Source organism: Marasmius oreades, chromosome 5, assembly GCF_018924745.1.
Source record: "Marasmius oreades isolate 03SP1 chromosome 5, whole genome shotgun sequence".
Taxonomy (NCBI): domain Eukaryota; kingdom Fungi; phylum Basidiomycota; class Agaricomycetes; order Agaricales; family Marasmiaceae; genus Marasmius; species Marasmius oreades.
This window is the reverse complement of record NC_057327.1, coordinates 3,371,987-3,391,527: the sequence shown is the minus strand read 5'-3', so window position 1 is coordinate 3,391,527 and position 19,541 is coordinate 3,371,987. Positions and strand designations below refer to the sequence as shown.

At 48.3% G+C, this 19,541-nt stretch overlaps 4 protein-coding genes across 5 annotated transcripts; 2 read left to right on the top strand and 2 right to left on the bottom strand.

Moving 5' to 3' along the window:
* The first annotated feature begins 1,184 nt into the window (after positions 1–1,184).
* Positions 1,185–4,002, top strand: E1B28_009266 (uncharacterized protein). Its single transcript, XM_043154145.1, has 6 exons — positions 1,185–1,769; positions 1,847–2,045; positions 2,108–2,278; positions 2,338–3,026; positions 3,113–3,315; positions 3,368–4,002. Exons 1-6 carry the CDS (start codon positions 1,232–1,234, stop codon positions 3,911–3,913), a joined length of 2,346 nt encoding a protein of 781 aa, XP_043009435.1. The 5' UTR covers positions 1,185–1,231; the 3' UTR covers positions 3,914–4,002.
* A 67-nt stretch (positions 4,003–4,069) lies between these two features.
* E1B28_009265 (uncharacterized protein) lies at positions 4,070–8,490 on the top strand. 2 transcript variants are annotated; one of them, XM_043154144.1, is made up of 8 exons: positions 4,070–4,250; positions 4,311–5,205; positions 5,259–5,647; positions 5,707–5,867; positions 5,919–7,187; positions 7,239–7,292; positions 7,378–7,664; positions 7,719–8,490. In XM_043154144.1, coding segments are annotated over exons 1-7 (2,853 nt in total). In that variant the 5' UTR covers positions 4,070–4,248; the 3' UTR covers positions 7,461–7,664; positions 7,719–8,490. The 2 variants fall into 2 exon arrangements, with proteins under 2 accessions (XP_043009434.1, XP_043009433.1); XM_043154143.1 differs by having other exon boundaries at positions 5,919–7,664.
* Positions 8,491–12,146: 3,656 nt separating this feature from the next.
* On the bottom strand, positions 12,147–12,553 carry E1B28_009264 (uncharacterized protein; the record flags this gene model as incomplete). The annotated part of the gene is made up of 3 exons (XM_043154142.1): positions 12,147–12,206; positions 12,260–12,401; positions 12,453–12,553. 3 exons carry the CDS (start codon positions 12,551–12,553, stop codon positions 12,147–12,149), a joined length of 303 nt encoding a protein of 100 aa, XP_043009432.1.
* Positions 12,554–16,504: 3,951 nt separating this feature from the next.
* Positions 16,505–18,848, bottom strand: E1B28_009263 (uncharacterized protein). The gene is made up of 3 exons (XM_043154141.1): positions 18,598–18,848; positions 18,054–18,538; positions 16,505–17,985 (listed from the first exon to the last, which is right to left on the bottom strand). Exons 1-3 carry the CDS (start codon positions 18,832–18,834, stop codon positions 17,766–17,768), a joined length of 942 nt encoding a protein of 313 aa, XP_043009431.1. The 5' UTR covers positions 18,835–18,848; the 3' UTR covers positions 16,505–17,765.
* Positions 18,849–19,541: the final 693 nt, after the last annotated feature.

Genomic DNA, 19,541 nt, shown 5'->3' with positions numbered 1-19,541 from the left:
TGGAAGCGTTGACGAAAATACATTTCTCCGTCTCCCGCTGAAGATTAGATTCCACTACTCGAGCGTTGATATGTTATCGAGCGCAATCAAGTCGAGGTACCTCGATGCACAGGTTCAATCTTTCAATTGGAAGCTATGCCACGAAGCTGTATCTACCCACTGGGTAAGCATATTGTCATCTTGCAGCAGTAGTATAGAGAACTAACATGACATTTACAATAGCGACATAGACTTCGTTTCCACAAACTCCATACTTTGCGTCTCCTCGCGAAAAGGCATGGCAGGCCAAGGTGCCACTCGTCAAGTTCGTCACAGGGGTTGAGGGGTGTACCTGTGGATGTTACAGTATCGTGAACCAGCCGAATGGGGTTGGTGGAGCAAGAATCATAATTGTGGATATACGTCGATGGTGGAGGACTTGAAGCGCCAGGACCATCTTCGTCTAGCTTGGTACCCAACTACCTCGACCTTTTGCACAAATGACTGGCGATAGCGTGGCCCGGAACGCTCCCCTCGTTCTCGTCACGAAGAACTTCCTTACCCAGCGAAGTTTTCACGGTACACCGGAGGCCCTCCCGACCCCCCTTTCCCCAGGCCCATACACGACGTGAAGTGTTTTTGATTATCGAAATACGGGCGTGGTGGGAAGGATTTGGGAAATGCAGAGACAGGGGGAGTGGAAGATGGTGAGTTGTTGAGTGATGACTCAGTGTTGGACATGTTGGATACTACTAGGAAAGGTGACACAGGTACAGCAGGTACAGGATATTCAGCAGTAGTACCATGTACTTGTCAACTCTGTCTACCCATTTACCTTTACAACATCATAACCCATCATGCCCGCTGTGTCTACGAACTGGGTTCTATCAAACTTGCTCGAGATACCAATCTCGAGTGCTGAACATTCCCTCACGATCACCATCATGCACCTAGCTGCTTTCAGTGATATATGTTCGACGATCAACTTTTCGCAACACGTAGTAACTCCTTTACTTTCTATCGTTAGCGGCTACTGAGATCTGAGATTCGACGCGACCAGGCCGCCTGTGGTCATATTTTTCTCTCAAAAAGAAAGCCCCGCCTAGCCCGGAACCCTATCTAGTATCATTATTGTTTGTGTTGGTGGGCGCAGGCTGCAAAAAAAAGGTGTCAGGCGCGTGCACGTGGGAATTACAGTACCTGCTTTTTTACAAACCCTCACAGTCGCAGTCGAGAACCGTTACCGTTGCTCATGGATGATCCCTCTACTCCCACCGCAGGTCCTTCAAGATTAACCCCACCACTATTATCAAAGACAGACACGACTCACAAACGTCGGAAAAAGAAATCAAAATCGAAGAATTCTTCGGCAATTACTACCGAGACTAGCACACCCATACCGTCTACCCCAGATCCTAAAGGAAGCGTAATCCCAAATTCGGAGGGAGACAGGACACGGAAGAGGAAGAGGCAAAGCAAGGAAAAAGAAGAGAAGCCTTCGACTGGCGGGAATAGAACAGGAAAACCAGATCTCGAGGGAGAACAGGTTGGCTTCAAGGTCAAGGGCGCGGCAGAGGCAGAGTTTATTGCTCTTGTGGATTCAGACAAAGGCGAATACGAGGGATCTACGTATGCTGCGAGCTCTTCTAGGAAGGGAAAAGAGAAAGAGAAGGAGAATCCTGTGGAAGGGGGACGTGACCGACGAAGTCGTCGTGATCGTGATCATGATAGGCGGCGGAAGCGCAGTCGTAGTAGGAGTCGGAGTAGAGAACGAGATAGGAAGAGAAAACGTGCGTTGTTTTGCTCTACGCCCCCCTCCGCCCATTAAACATGAACTGAGCTGACCATCATGCTCATGTCAACACAGATCGTGAACGGACGCCAGAACGAGAATGGGATCGTGGAAAGCGGCGGGAACGTAGTAGAGATCGTGACCGCGACCGTGAACGAGAGAGGGAAAGAAATAGAAACAGACATCCTCCCCCTGGGCCAAGATCTTCGAGTTCTAGAAAAACACCTTGGTTGGAAGGGCTGGATTTTGACCATTGTAAGAATGTCGCTGAAGTGTATGTGCGTTCACATCCTACAAACGATATGGTTCTCAAAACCTTTTTTGCGTTGAATACAGGTTACACACGGAGGTAGAAGCGTTCACGAAATACATTTCTCCGTCTGCTGTTGAAGATGAGATTCGACAATTAATCGTTGATATGGTGTCGAGCGCGATCAAGTCGAGGTACCCCGATGCGCAAGTCCATCCTTTTGGAAGCTACGCTACGAAGCTGTATCTACCCACTGGGTACGCATATTGTCAATCTCTCAGCAGTCTAGAGATACTAACATGGCATATACAACTAGCGACATAGACCTCGTTGTCTTATCCGAAACGATGGCAGACCAGATGTACCACAACAAACACCACGTCCTGCGTCTTCTCGCAGATGTCATGCGGCGCAAAGGCATCGCGGACAACATCCAGATTGTTGCAAAGGCCAAGGTTCCCCTTGTCAAGTTCGTCACACGTTTAGGAGGCGTACCTGTGGACATTAGCATTAACCAGCCGAACGGTGTGGGTGGGGCGAGAATTATTAATGGGTTTTTGCGGGATATGCATGTTGGAGGTGGGGGGGTTGAAGCGCCAGGACCATCTTCGTCGTCTAGCTCTCTTCCTGCGCCGTTACCCATCGACCATTTGCCTAACGGCGGTAGCGTGGCGTTGCGATCCCTTGTCCTCGTAGCGAAGATGTTCCTTGCCCAACGAGGCATGAACGAAGTCTACACTGGAGGCCTGGGCTCATACTCGATCGTCTGTCTCGTCATATCCTTCTTGCAAATGCATCCCAAAATCCGGCGTGGGGAGATAGATCCCGACAAGAATCTTGGGGTGCTGCTCGTGGAGTTTTTTGAATTGTATGGCAAGTTTTTCAACTATCAGAACACGGGGATTAGTATTCGAGATGGTGGGACGTATTTTGGGAAGAGGCAGAGGGGGTGGGTGGTAGAGTGGAAGACGGGGTTGTTGTGTATTGAGGATCCTGCTGATTATAGTGAGTTTGGAGGGTTACCTGGAAACCATGGGACGTGGGCTGACAGATTGTGTTTTGTTTGATTTTTTTTCTTTTTTTTTGAATAGCGAACGATATATCTTCGGGCTCTTATAACTTTCCGAAGGTCAAAGCTACGTTTGCCGGTGCTTACGAGATTTTGAGGACGACGCTGTATAGAAAATCGGAGATTTTGAGTTCTCGAGTGTCTGGAACGGCTGTTCGGTTAAGAGATGAGTATAGGCCTGAAGATTTGGGTGTTCTTTCATATATTTTGGATGTCACACAGGACGTGAGTTGGCGTTCTATGCTTCTTTAGTATGCATTACTGAAGCACTTGTCAGATAATCAATCAACGAAGGGTGGTACAGGAAGTGTATGATCAACGAACATTGCACAAAGCGCTCGGTGTCAATCCTCGTCCGGTTGTTGTCACAACGACCACGAGCACGACCAGGAATGGTGACGAGATAAATGGAGAGGCAAATTTAGTCGGCCAGTCAGCTCGAGCTGTTGCAACAAAAGTCTGGAGTGTGTCTTCCGATTCCGATGACGACGATATCGTCTACCTTGGTAGCTCTAAGGGTACAGCAAAAGAAGAGGACGAGGAGGGTGGCCGCTATGATATCGGACGCCGCAGCAGTCAGCCCCCTAAGAAACGGAAGAAATTGGGGAACAGCCACTCACGGATGGTATTTGTTATTGATGAAGATGCAGATGCAGATGATGGTGAGAGTGTGAATTTGGATTCGGATGCAGAATACGATTTGCAGTTTGACCCTGCGGAAGGGGATATACCTGGCTCGAAGCCGCCTTCCTCACAAACACAAACCAATGGTGACAAACGATCGTATTGGTTGTCGAAAGGGATAGGACCTGGAGGTGGTTGAGATGTGGTCGAGCGTCTCAGAAACAGTGTAGATCTGTTCTCATGCTTACTGTACACTAGATGGTAACAATGATCTAGCATTTGCAAAACAGTGTTCCTAAAACTTGATCTCCGCTGAGCCAAACAGTACTAGTGTATTGCTTACATGATCGGCTGTAAGAAAGTTGGGCGCTGTGCTGTATGGTTCACCTTTCGAATTGTGACCACCATCGCCGTCCTCTATTAGTTTCAGTGCCAGCGTGCTCTCCGTTTACGCTTCCGGACCCTTTTCTCTCTTTTCTCTCTCCTTTAGTGACGGAACTACAGTCGCTGGTCGGGCTGTAATTCGTTCTCTTCATGTACGTTGTTTTTTTTTCGTATTTAAAGTTCCATCCCCCCTCAACTTTATACATCTCAAGGTCCTCAAGAGTACAGCCTGCTAACCTCAAGGAGCGTATTGCTGCAATTGAACAACGCAATAATGCATCCCAACGGCAACGGCCTCTATCACCCCCTCCGACGACCTCCACAGGCTCATCTTTCCTGACCCCTCAAACGACTGGGAGTGGTGGAGGTGGGGCACTCAAAGAGAAAATTGCGAGGTTCGAGAAAAAAGGAGGAGTACCTGTTCCTCGGGGTAGTTTCGGGTTGGGAGCACCCCCTCCAGTGGAGAAAGGTCCAATTAAACGCAGAGGCGAGTTGTATGGCAACAGAATACCCTCAGCCGCACGGTCCCATACAACAGGACCACAACTCAGTAGTGGAGGAATTTCAACCCACCTAACGGGCCCGTCGCCGCCGAGTCGGTCAGAAGCCCGACATTCACATTCGTTTGCTCTTGATGGGAATGGGAAGATACCTGGGTTGGAGTATGATGAAAATAGTGAAGATACGGGTGGATTTGAGCCTCCTGATTCGTCATTGGGACAACCACAGCAGTTTTTGTCGTATACCTCTGCTTCGCGTACGTCGTCGCCGGTTCCTCCGGTACCGTCACTATCAGATCCGCCACGCCCGGAGAGAGTGGCTAAAGCTGAGCGTAGAGTGGCTTCGGATTCTGTGCGGAGAGGGATCGCGTTTGCTACCGCGTTGGAGTTGGCGCGGAAAGTTGAAAGTGATCAACAGGTAGTGTATGACCCGCGGTCGCGGGAGACGTCGTTATCGCCGAACTTAACTGGCTCGAGTCGTCAGAATTCTCCGCCTATAGGCGTTGATGATGTTTCTCAAAATGTGCAACAAACGGCCCCGTCTATTGTCGTTTCTACCGGAGAAGCGGAAGAAGTGGGACCAGATTTAATATTAGAGGATGACAAGGTGTGTTTACCACGCCGCTCATGCTGTAAAATTGCACCACTAATCGGTTCCAGGTGACGGGTTATGATGATGATCGGGAACATATACAAGCCCAGATTCAACAGGAAGAACCCACACTCCCACTTCCGATTTCTTCATCAGAGGTTGAGAGCGAGCATCCAGAGACTGAATCACTCGAGACTTCCCAGTCTTCCAATTTACAATCGCAGCCTGTTTCCATTTCTTCCATTGCACCTGACGCAGGAGACTCTTCTTCCATAACGTTCGATGCACCTGTGAACGAGCCAGTCACTAACCCAAAGGTTGTCGATGAAGTTCTCCCAAATTCCGCAGTCGATCACATTAACGCATCCGTTGACGTTGAGCCTCCGGCTCTCCCTCCAGCTGTGCCTGTTCCTGCAGAGTCGGAGACGAAGTCATCCGACGAGCTTTCTCAAGAAATGTATGATGTCTGTCATTCGATCTGTCACTATCGACACTGATGTGTCTATCTGTTTTTAGCGCGCTTTCTGAGACTCACGTTACGGTACTCACCTCCCTTGAGCAATTGCCAGTCGAGACGGCAGGAGCGACTAACATATCGGAGGATGAAAGTGATTCGGGTGCCAGTTCTGAGAGTACTATACAGGATACAAGGGTCCTGAAGGAAGTCGATGAAGATGGTAAGCATTTACTTGTTTATCGACGCCATTTCTCAACGTTTTCTCCTCTAGATGACTCTGATCTATTCGTCAGACCAATTAAAAGGAGGTCTCCGATGAACAATTCATTTGAAGAACGATCTTCTCTTGCCCAAAGCAGTGGAGATAGCCTCGATAATGATGTATCACCAGTAGCTTCTTCCAAGGATCCTCTTCCTGATCCAACGCGATTGGCACCTTCCACCCCCTCGAAAGCCGCTACAGGCTCTATGATTGATTCAGAGGACTCACAGACTTCTTCCGAATTGCCTACCGCTCGCGACTCGTACATATCCCAAACTTCCCAAACTTCCCAGACGGTCACGATAGCTTCGCGCCCCGCGAGCATGATGGATTCGTCGAGTCCCGGTCACGTATTGTTCGCTCAGAGGATATCTCCTGCAACCAGCCGAGGTGTTCCGATTTTCATTCCTGCCTCTTCTGAAAGGCAAACCACTGATTCATCGACACCCTCAACTGTCGAGCCTTTGTATATACAGAAACGAAGTGACAATGACATCCCAGAGGAGGATACGGGGATCTCCGAGTTTGGAACCGTGACTGTTGGAGGGGGTTCATCGACTCTGAGACCCTCACACTCACGTGGATATACGGAGCCTGAGTACGAGAAGATCAATAACAGGGTGTCGACGTTCTCGGCGGTGGTTCATAGGAAAGTGCGAGAGACGCAAACGCTACCGGCATCCTCGAAGAAGGCTCCGTCTACTCCATCGAAGAGAAAGCCAGCGTCAGTGGCTGAACCTATGAGTCCCGGGTTCAACGAATTGTCAATGCTCATGCAGCAATCGGTGTTGTTGGAAAGTAGGCTCCTGATTGGTGACTATCCTGATGAGAGCGGGGCGAAGCGGGAGGTGGTCGGCCGAGGTGCTAACGAGAAGGGAAGGGAGAGGGAGAGGGAGCACCCTGAGGAGGCTATGAAGTTGAAGAGGACGAACAGTGGCAAAAGTGGCAAGAGTCACGACTCTGAAGGAAAGAAGCGTAAGCTAAGCCTGAAGAGGACTTTCGGTATAGGGAAGAATGCTCGGCGGGAAGGTGTACCTCCCATGGAATCGATACCTGCCTCACCACCACCTCCTGGGGCCAGTGTTAAAGACATATCGAGGTCCAAGTCGATGGATACGTTGCGTTCCTCGCAGTCAGCAACTGTGCCTCCTCTTCCCAGTTTCTCTTTAGAACCGCCGCCTTTACCCAAACCTGGGAAGGCCCGTTCAATTCATGCCTTATCTACTGAACCAAAACATACCGACAGCTCAGCCTCGGCAAGCTCGGCAACAGGACCTGGTAGGGACTCAGATGATATACCCCCTACACCTCCACCTAAATCACCTCCAGGGAAATATCTTTCAAGCATCCGGCGGTTCGCCAGCTCATCACGTTCGCATGCTGGTGCGTATCCACGTCATAGTGTCTCAAATTCGTCCGAGCTCTCATCAGACGATTCTGTGACTGTGGTTACACCTCCCGATTACAGCCCAAATCTCGCTGGCTCAAGGACTTTGCTTGAGACCCGGACCAGAACACGATCTGGATCTCGATCAGGGAAGACGATATTAATTGGGGCTGGTACCCCGCCACCTGGGATTGCTGATGAAGACAGAGCGAGTGTGTTTACGACTGGTAGTGGGAGTGTGAAATGGCCTTCTTCGTCACCAAAGAAGAGTGGAGGGATGAGTCGGGCAGCTTCGTTTGCGGAGAAGATGTTTTCGAGATCGAGGACAAAGTCGAATACAAGCTCGACAAGTTCGTACGATTTTCTAGGTGTGCCTCGAGGCTCTCTTTCATTAGATGCTTCCCTGACGTCTCGAGACATAGATCGGTGTGCTACCGGTGAACAACCTATGTCAAGGGCGCATCCACCATCGTCGATGCCGATTCTTCCTCACGATGTCCCATCCCCATCCCCTTCGTTGCATGAGCTCATTCTCTCGGAACCGGTCTCACTAACCATACCAGAGATGAACGAACCCCAACCCTCCGACTCAAAATTAGTTCGGCCTCCATCTTGGTTATCCACATCATCAGCTGGCACTGGATCAAGCTCCGGTTATTCACGACTCCTTGACAAAGATTTCTTCGATTCCTTCCCTCCAGTACCTGAAACGTTACCTCCCAGTCATACCCGGGTTAATAGTCAAAATACGATTCGTACCCTATCCCGACCACATTAACATTTATCTGTCTTCCCCCCCTCTTTGTTGCACGCCTACGGTCGGCCTGCACCGACACTCGTTCTGGAAGCAAATTTTTGGACCTTTGAATTTGGTTATAACTTTCCCCCCTACTGAATGTTTTGCCCTTATGCTAGAATCTTCTTCTTAAAAAAATTGATTATCCCACTGCTAGTTTACGCGTTTTGTGCTATCTTAAAGTATTTGTTCACTTTTTATACGTCTGGTACTTTCAGAGTCAGGCTGTCGTTTCCCTCTTTTTTTTTAGTCTTGATAATTACTCTACCCTGCAATTCTGGAGAACTCAATTAACTTTTCCCTTAGGAGCATGTACCGTATTTACAATAGTCTACGTATTCACCCGCGTTTTTGCACTGAACGTTTGCGGTCCGGGAGTAGTGCCGGACCACGGCCCGACTCAGGCGCTCAAAGCGCTCCAAGCCGATGGTCTTGAGCACTGTTTCTTATATCAGTCACTTTCAGGAACGATGATTGGCATCAGAATGGTCAGCCTCATATCCCATGCAAGGTTCGTATTTAACTTTGATTTCGACCTTTGCTATGCTAAACTTGATGATGGCTGATGCTTGCGATCCAGTGTCGGTTACAATTGAGAAAAGAAGACGGGTCCAGATGATTGGGGAGTGCATATGCAGCTTGTACCAGTGACTCTTCTTTGCAAACTCCGTTTTCATTGAATCTGAAGCTCTTCCAGCCACAAACTTTCATGCTCAAAAGTCAGAGAATACTTAACCTTCTGGGTATCCAAAATCTAAATCGTCGCTGTTAATTTTTATGGGAAACTGGCGAGCGTCGAACGATGTCCCGCACGCACCTGGAGTCGCGATACACCATTCATTGAAGAAACTTGCACTCACCAACGCTTGAAGCTCGGGGAGCGGGAGAGATTAAGAAACCGAATAACAACCGCCTAACCATGTCATCGTCAACAAATTCGTATAAATAATCTTCCATACGAACCATGGTCGCATGATTTAACAACCATACACTGTGTTCCCTGGTCTTCTACCACATCATTCAGTGGATCCAGTCAAAGTCGTTGTTCTATTTCCATTCGGGCCCCTGCGATTCCTGTATGAATGGCACATGTTCTTAACCACCTGGGATCCGTCCGTTCTCCGGACCGTTCTTGATTTTTTTCGTGGAAATCACCTTGCATCCGTATAAATATCCTGCCCAGCGAACTGACACTCGAAGGAACCCCGGATCCACAAAACAACATGGTTTCATTCGGAAAAGCTTCTCTCTTTGCGCTCTGCACTCTACTCGCGTCCGCCTTCGCTCTTGTACCTATATCAACGAATGTGACCTTGGATGCTCGGGCTGGAACATTCACAAATCCTTTGAATCAACAGCGGGTGGGGCCAATCCATATATGTAACGGGTTCGACTGTCTAACACTCACCACGAATTTTCTTTTCGTGCTGGATCTATCGCTTAGGGAGCCGACCCATGCTTGAGATTCATCAACGGGAGATATTTCTTGACTTCGACTCAGAGCGTTAACATTGCTATGAGGTCGGCAACTACCGTTGAAGGGCTTAAGACCGCGACGGCGAAGGTGCTGTTCTCGGACAGTACGGCTGGGAGGTACGGTATCCTCACTATTGAAAAGTGTAGGCTGATGTTTGCTTGAAACCACAGGAATTTCGACTTTTGGTAAGAATGGCCCTTCCGTTGTACACGTTGCCTGTGTTCTTGGCTGATCTGTTCTTGAATGCAACTGAAGGGCACCGGAGTTCTGGTGAGTTCCCATTTCTCATTTGGCTAAACCTCTCATATACCTTTAACCCTGTCCATAGGTTCCTAAACGGCAATTGGTATATGTGAGGACCCCCAGAAAGTTTCACGACTGTATTTTTCCTCAACCCCCGGCGATCCACAGATACTACGCTGTCGCCGGAAACGGTGATGACAATACCCACCGCCTGCACGTCCTCCGGGGTGGCACAGACCCTAATGACCCTTCGACCGGGCCATACACCTACGTCAACTCTCTCATTCCTCCGAACTTCAACCAATGGGCTGTCGATGGAAGTATCCTACAACTCAACAACCAACTTTACTTGCTCTTCTCAGGACTGCAAACATCAAGCCCGTGGACTCAGTGCACGTACATCGTCAAGATGAGTAGTCCGACACAGTTGAGTGGGAACGCGGTAACGATCAGTTGTCCGACTCAGAATTGGGTACGAGCCAACTTTTTTTTTTTTTGAATCATGATGGAACGAACTTTTGAAACTTGCTTTTTTTAAATCCTATAATTCAGGAAAAAGCTGCCACTCCTGTACAAGAGGGACCAGGTACGGAGTTTGTTGGCCAAGTATGGACAATCTCGTTCATTTATGTGTTGTTACACAGAGGCTATTACCGTAAACGGCATCACTCATGTGCGTTGTCTTGTCCACTTGAAGGAAGTTGACGAATTTAACGTGTTCTTATAGATCGTATACTCGGGTGGACACTGCTCTACGGATGACTACGTACGTTGTTTTTTACAGTTCAGGGCAACATGACGCAGGCGATTTGACCTGATACGTTCTCAGGCTTTAGGAATGTTAACTTTGAGAACTGGAGCAGACCCGATGGTCGCCAGTAGCTGGACAAAGGTGAAGAAATCCACTTGCGAATCACCATGGACGCAAGAATCACTCACTATCTCCGTTGCTTTATTTAGAACCCGAACCCAGTTTTCACGAAGAACACGGCTGCTGGTGTGTATGGACCCGGACATCAGTACGTCGCTTGCATTATCCTCTTTCTTAATTCTATCTCTAACTCACCGCTCCCCCCCCCTCTCCCCCCTTGCGTCTTGCAGCTTCATGTTCCAAGTTGGGTCCAAGTGGTACTTTGCTTACCACGGAAAAGCCGCGCCAAATCTAGGATGTGGTGACCTCAGAACGACGAGGGTTCAACCGTTTAGCATTGACGGCTCGAATGCACCGGTATTCCCTGCTGCTATTGCAACCGGAGTCCCGGTACCTGAGCCACAGTAGCTGGTTCTTCTTTTCGTTTGTTATCTATTTGGTGGTCGAACGATTGCAAAAGAGAATTGTAAAATTTGTAGCGAGAATGAATCCAACCTTGTCAGGTCAAAATGTGTTCTCTTTCAAGTACAGCTCAACAATCACAAGAGGGTCTAATTCGGAAGAAAAGTCCCTTTCGTCAGATTTGCCGCCCTCAAAAGTTGCCGTCCCATCAAGCCTCAACGCACCCTTCAGCTCAGTCGTAATAAAATCGTCTTCGCCGGGCTTCCTTGTCCCACACAAGAACGGAGAACGGAGAAATGAGCCAGAAGCGTCGTTGATATCCGACGAAAATGGTCGTCCGGGGGGGTTGGGACCTGGAGCATGTCACCAGCGTTCCTATCGATATCGTTCACCCCACCTCGATCCGGGCAAGTTGAACGCGATACATGTATATCTGAATACTCACCTTGTGAAATATCTCCGAAAGTACTCGTCGATCATCCGGTAATGTTACGTAGAGGTGACTGGCGACAAGTAAGTCAAAGAGGGCTATGGTACAATTCGTAATGTGAAATACGGAGAAGTAGGACCCTACAAAGGACATGGTGAAGGCTGGCTGGCAGGTACGAGTCCGAAGCCGTGACTGATGTAGGTGCACATATTCTATGATTAGACGGCCGCCCTGCAAAGACCGAGAAGAAAATTTACTTTGAGGCGGGAGGTCAGGAGGGGCGTGTTGAAGAAAACACAGGACAAGTCCGAGGTACAAGGATTCGTAACAAAGGGGAAGGAGTCCGAGGGGAATAGTAGAGCAGTAGAAATAAAACAAGAGAGGCGAGGTACGAGATAAAACAGTTTTGATAGCAGATTACGACGCAAACATCACAGATGAAAACCAAGAAAAGTGCATGAAGAATGATCGATGATCCCTAATAGCCTTATGGAAGTCCATCTGTCAACCTGAGTGTTGGGATCATTAGCGCTACTTAAGGCATTCAAATTTGGTGTAGTAAAAGTCGAATGGAATTACTCACCTGTCTTTTACCTATGAGTGGGGCGTGGAAGTTCCGAGTATGTGCGTGTCAACGAATTCCTTGTAACTCGTATTGTGCTCGAGAATGAGAAGCTCGCATCAGGCACAACTATCATAGTCACCAGTCAGATTGAGGGCAGAAATAGCAAATACCGGCTTCACCTCCAAGTCGTGTATAAGCGCTTGAGTATCGCGGTGACAATCAACGGTGTCTTTCAATCTTCTCCACAAGAACAAACCCCTTCCGACAGGATCCATGGTGGGCTGTGACCTAGACGCGATCTCCGTGGCGCAGGCGGTAACGCTGTCGATAACTATAAGCGGACACGCGATCAAATCAAGGTCACGAACGTACCGTTGAAGCGACGATTTGAATTGATCGTATTCCCCCTGGGCAAATGCACGCGTGTCCATGCACTTGTCGAACGTTGTTGAGGCTTCTTCTACGACTTTCATGAGTGATGAAGGGGAACAATAGTGTTGTTGAAGGTCAGGCTCAAGCCCTCTGACCTGACCCGACCCGACCCGGGCTTTTGAAGCCCAGCCCGACCCTCTTGGAAGGGCTCATTGGGGTCAGGGCTCGGGCTTGGAGTTTGAAAAGCCCTGACCCCGGCTCAAGGCCTGGGGCCCAGTCACGTGGGATACTTACCATTATAGGACGCTTATCCGTACATTTTTCGCCGCCTTCTTTATCAACACATGTAAGTTATACAAATGATACTATGATTTTCACTAATTACCATCATTTCTAGTGCAATTATTGATTATTTAATGTTGGATCATATGCTCAGATGGGAATGATAGCTCACAGTGTTGCCAAAACATTGCTTTTCATCCCACAACATTAATTCTACTTGTTATTACACAGATAACATCACAATACTGTCCAGAAATGGTGATAAATAATGACTAAATATGATGACTCATGAGCCCTGGCTCAAGCCTGACCTGACCCCGGGCTTAGGGCTATCGAGGGCTAGGGCGGGGGCTCGAGATTTGGTGAGCCCTGACCCTCAGAAACCCGACCTGACCCCAGGGTTTTGAGCCCGACCCGGCCCTCAACAACACTAGGGAACAACAAGGATACCGAAAGCGAAGGAAGAGAAACGCGATGAGGAAAACAATGACGATTGCACCACAAATACTTGCGGCGGTTGGGCGAAGTCCAAAGAGATTGAGAAGACTGAGGCCAGCTCCTATAGTTGGTGCATATCCTTCTGGCATGGCGTTGGCGGACTTGTGTGATCTCTTCACCAGTAACAGCTGGGGTATTTATACGGCAACAGTACTTATTGGCTTCATGGTTGGCCGTCAGAGTACTTTTCACACTTACGTGCCTAGTCCAAATTTGGTCAGGTTAGCTGTGAGCGTCAACACGGTGTTGTGCTTCGCGTTTCCGAGTCTCCCCTTTTCATCCATCAATGAAGTACTGAAACTTGGTTTATATCATAGTTCACCAATATTTCTCAACTGCGGCACCTTTGGAAGAAGTTCTCCCACTCCGCGAGCACTGACACGATCAAAAGTTTAAAACCTCAGTACGATCTGGAAAGAACGCACTTGTTTCTCGCTCATACTTGCTGTGAAAATTAGACTCGAGGACAGGGATAATTCAATAGTATGCCCTCCTTCAAGAGTCTTATTCGAATCCTGCCGCGACACTAAGTAGTCATGACTACAACCTCCTCTACAGCTTTCCTTCAAATTCGGAGTCGGTCACCGTTGGCCTGGCCTATAGCGTTTATTTTTATTTTTCTATTAGAAGCAGGCCATGCCCGAGTTGTCGGTTGTACTAGGGAGATTTGGAATGGAAATCAATAACCCTAGTGTCAGTGCTAAGGTCTTTCGACATTATGATTTCGACTTTCCGTCAACCCCTCTGAAACTTTCGGCACTAAATTGACGTTAAGCTCGGGAGAAGCCTACAGCCTTGCAATCACAAATCGGCCACAAGCTTCTTGACGAAGACTGGAGACCCTATAATCACAAATCGCCCGACAGCAATATATTCGTCCTTTACAAGGGGCATAAAACAACGATCCACCAGCGGCAGCTTTGCTTCCTTCGACAGACGCAAGTAAATGACAAACGTATTACAAGCCGTCTAGTGCTACACACGGGAGCGCTCGATAGAGCGCTGCCATTCCTTCTCCTTCTATTCTACTTTGCCCAAGCTGTGGGCCCCTGGTCTCTTGGTTGTGAAGCTGTTGGTATTGTTGTCGTGTGTAAGTATTGTGTATGATAGTTGGCGCTACAGTCGTTCTCAAAAACCTTGCGCCGCGTCTTTCGCGCGTGCGAAAAATTAAAAAATTCAAAAAAAATTCAAAAAATGCCTGTAAATTATTTTAATTCGCTCTACGTCTCAATTCACATCTTTTACTACTGGAACTGCATCAGAATATCAAGTGCTACAACATACGTCCAGAAACAAGTCCAGAAACAAGTCAAAGAAACGAACAACGCTACTGAATCCGACCATGTCAGCGACGACGGTGTGCGGGCCCAACGACACTTCAGCTTGGTGAAAAGGTACTGAGATTCATATAATCAGTATAGACTGACATTCCTATATCATCCTGAGGATTTTATAGAGGATGGCGGCAAGGAAAAGCTATTTTTACGGGGCACTCTTCCGCTGAGGTACGACGTGGTAACCACAGCCCTTCGGAAACATCAATTCTGGGTTGGGATTCTGGAAAATAGGATTTAGGTCGATGGAAACGAGGGGTTCCAGAGTGATTGAGAAGGTGTGTTTATTGAAAAAGAGGGAAATGGCATGAGTGAAGACTGAAGAGGAAAAACCTGTTTGACATTGAAATTTCTTAGCCCAGCTTGCAACCAGCTTGACAACAGCATAAACAGGCTACGGGTATGATATTGAGCAGCTGGAAGGGAAGTCTACGAAGCTACACAGCCGAAGCCTTAGAATGGGGAGTGATTGAGGACCTTCGCTCTCGTCTCGCCTCTGTTGAAATCTTCTGGAATTTCCCTATGTTGTGCTCATACTGCCCTGCAATTGGACGATCATACTTCGAAGATTCACTGTCAACAAATATAATCTGTTCAGCCATGAAGTTTTGAATGATGTGATCCAACCATGCACTGTCAGTGTGAAGAGCTTCATAATGCTGCAAGGCAATTTTTCCTAAGTACTTCTGGTGGAGTCCAAGCTCGACAAGCTTTCGTTGGATCGTTGGTATCGATATTGACTGGCCGCCGTGCATGATTGCCAGACGGTGGTCCAGATTTCGTGAAGCGAAAACTGAGGGTGTCTTGCACACCAGCTGATTCAACTCGACGGATACAGCGGTTTCGAGAAATCTTGGATGTCCTTGAGGTAGTGTGAGTACTCTGACAGCCCTATGTTTCTCTTTACTCCATCTCCACTGCTGTACACTGTCATCTGAAACACCCAGAGCATCCAACACGACATCGAGAGCCTTCTTCTAGGAGGTAGTACGATGCATGTTTCTTCATATCTGTGTTGATGTGACGGTAGACCATGACATTTCCGGGCGTTTACGACTGAAAAAGGAATGCATATAGAGTGGAATAGAGCTACACTGAATTTACAGAGTTTTTTGAATTTCTGTGAATTTCTTTGAATTTTTTTAATTTTTCGCACGCGCAAAAGACGCGGCGCAAGGTTTTCGAGAACGACTGTAACGAGGGCGTGTCGCGGTCATTGATAAACGCGCGATTTTTTTTTTCTCAGGCCGTGAAATACTGTCCAGCAGTCGCAACCGCTGCAGCTCACTCAGTTGTCGATAAACCATAGTTATTCTTGTAGTTCTGGATAGCTGTACTCAGTAGCTAGAGAATGACATTGATATCTTACGCGCGTACGAGTTGCCCATCGTTGGCCGGAAATGGCATAGTGCTGGCCGCCTGGATAGTGCATAAAATCATTGACATTCTCTAACTACCGATTACCGCTATCCAGAACTACGGAAATATCTAGGATTGATTGAAGATTGAGCTCGCTACGACGTTACGACTGCTGCCAGTGGGCAAATTTTTCATGACCTGAGAAAAAATAAATAAATCCACAAGTTCTGCAATCTGCTGTAACGCATTAACGTTCCCGCTCCTCTGACTCTTCCCCACCTTTCCCTTACTAACGTGCACATGAACCACTCTCATCGTCTCGAATTACGATCACCAAAAAGCCCAACCGATTCGTCGCTTGTTACTCCAAGTTGGCGGCTTTCAGCGTAGAGAGTCTCTTCGAGACCTTTTGGAACAACGATACTATGACCGGGAGCACCGCGGTTATTCGGTGCAAACACAAAGGATGATAACCCAAAGATCAACGGTCTAGTCACTTGGGCTTTCGCGCTCATCACGTACGTCCTCATGCTCTAGCTCTCGACCTGCTAACTATCTAACAGTTTTATCTCCAGGTTCCAAAAATATTGTGCCGATATCCTTGTACATCTCAATCGAGGCGTGCGAACTGTACTACTCTCGCGAGATCTTGGAATCTTTCTGACGACGTGGGTCAAAATCAAGTATATTCTTTCGGACAAGACGGGTACTCTGACGCAGGTGTGATAAAGAAAGAAACAACATATGTTATCTGCTCCAAGCAAGCTTAACCTACCCTTTTCTTTCTTTTGCTCAGAATTCCATGATATTCGGGTAAATGTTCCATCGGTGGAAGAGTTTACATGGGCGAACCAGATACGGAAAAGGAAAGCGAGACCCCCCACGAACACGAATCCCACCACGGTGAACAAGCACCCAGTTTTTCCGTTCTCCCAGATCTTGTAAACCGACATTCGAGAACCCCTCAGCACAAAAACCCGATTTCCCTATCCGCCACTCACGCTCGGATGTTGAATGGGTTTTTTACGGTTCTCGGGTCGTGTCATACGGTGTTGACGTCGGAGGATAAAGAGACGGAGACGGAGGAAGATCGAATACAAAGCTCAGTCTCCAGATGAGGCTGCGCTAGTAAGAGCTGCTGCTGATGCTGGGTATACATTTCGAGGGAGAGATCGGGAGATTCTGTATCTGCAGTCACCGATGTCGGAGGAACAATCTCAGTGGCGTTCTCATTCGCATCCGGGCTCTCAGTCTGGGATTTCAAGCAAGAACGATCGTTATGAGAAGTACGAGCTGTTGAATATCCTCGAGTTCATGAGTTCAACGAATTAGAGGATGTCCGTTGTCGTTCGAAAGAAACAGGGTGTTTTTGTTGATGAAGGGAGCTGATAATATCATTTTTGAGAGGGTTGAGGACGTTGACGTTGGCGTATAAGATTATTCCGGATGAGGAGTACGAGTTGTGGACTGAGAAGTATCATGAGGCTTCTGTTTCGTTGGACAATCGAGAGGAGAAGGTGGAAGCAGTGGCGGAGGGGTTGGAGAGGGATGTGAAACTTTTGGGAGCTATTGGGATAGTTTGCAGGATGGGGTACTGGAGACCATACATGATCTGAAGAGGGCGGGGATCAAGATCTGGGTGGCTGCTATTGGTGGGCGAGGACTACTTACATGTTTGAAACTCTCCTCATTCAGTTTTTCTGACTAGCCATCAGACACAGCATGAACCTTCAAAATTGCAGGATATATTTACATCACGAAGCTAGGTATGATATAATACACAATGTACATTTTGCACATACAGAGATGTTTGATTGACGAGTTCCTTTCGGGTATCTTTTTACTGCTTGTCCTCCTCTGGCTCCTTCTTCTTGCGCAGAACAACAAAAGCATCGCCCTTGTCATCCAACGTCGACCCAATATTTCCTTTCGTGACCACACCTTCGCCCTCCTTGATTAGGCTCTTCCTCTGTTCCCTGATCAGTTCCAGATCACGCGCAATGAACCCATGTCCCGCTACAGGCCCATAGTACGATGTTCCAGCGAGCGATCCAATGATGCTAAGCAGAAAGAAGAAGAAAAAAGCAAGGCAGTCAGTAACGGGATAAACACACGCAAAAGTACTCACCAAGTCCCGACAAGAATGCTCAAATAAAACCTATACTGCGCATACCACTTCGGTGCCCACCCCATCCCAGTAACCTTCGCATCCGCCCACCAAAGACCCGTGAACCCGACCCACTGGAACAACAACGCTGTCATCGGCTGCAACGCCAACGTAGGCCATGCAAATACGATGGGAGCTGCGCCGAGCATGAGGCGGCGGTATCCTTGGTGCCCACCAAACCCGGAGAATTCCATTCCCCAGTGTAGAGCACCCAAGAATGAGAGCATAACGGCCCCGTAGGTGACTTGGAGGTTGAGAGCTTGATCGAGAATGGTTAGAGCGACGCCTGGGTCCATGTTGATCTGAGCACCGGAGGCGGCGAGGCCAGCTTGAGAGGCGAGATAGACGGTTGTGAGGGATGCACCGACGTAAGGAAGACCACCGGCGAGACCCATAACTAGGTAGGGTTTGGGAACTTGGGAGGCGATGTTGCTGGTTATGCCGAGCTGTAGGAGGGAGAAATAATTGGTTCTAAGACTTGGCGAGAAGAAGAGAGAGGGCGTACGAAAGAGCCCTCATCCTTAATGGCGTCGTTGGTCATGTTCGCTCCTGCGATGACTTTGGCAATATCGGCAGCTGCATTTCCGGTCTCTTCTTTGATGTTGAGGGCGGCGTGCTCGAATGTTTGGGAGGCGGGACGGTTGGTTACTGTCGATGCTACGGCTCGTCTGAGGATGGGATGAATGGTGCCCGTAAGAGGGCGACGAAGGAGAGGAGCAGAACGGAGAAGGAATCTGGACATTGTTGATGGTAGTAGTGTGGTATTGGGGTGGGAGTTGGGATACTTATATGGAGAGAGTGAATGGATGATGTCATGTTGGAGGTGTTGTTAGACATCTTCTTGCTCATACGTCAATGCTGACTTGAGTCTTCTGCCGTGGAATCAATCGCGATCACGTTCTGCGGTGTGGTTCGAACGAGGGCCGAATATTTGAATCCCGCGTACTTACGAGGAGGAGAAGAGAAACGATTGTGCCACGTGCCTATTTGCAGAACCGCGACCACTTTCTCGACGAGGTCAGAGCTCCTTTCCCTCGAATCTCGACCGCACTATGCGGAACGCATTCGCACGCGTCAAAGCGGAGTGATGGAGCACCACATTGTTGTACTTATTCGCGGTAGGAGGTTCTGATCGTTAGCATTCAATATTCAGCTTTAAGCTCACGGGATCTGACTAGATGCTCGTCTGTGACCACCTTTCGAAATGTCATTTTACCCATTCTATTGACTCGTGCCCTCGGAAAATCATACGAATCTCTCAAAGGACTTCCTACCGTGCTTACTTTCCTATCGACGTTCACAGATTTCATAGGGAAAACTAAAGCAGCTGCCTTCGGAATCGGCGAGTCATGTCTAGGAGCCTCGAAAACTGCACTATTCAATTCACTGGTTCAGGCTGACGCTTGAACATAAACTCAGTTGGAGTGTTTCGGAACGATCGCCTCGACC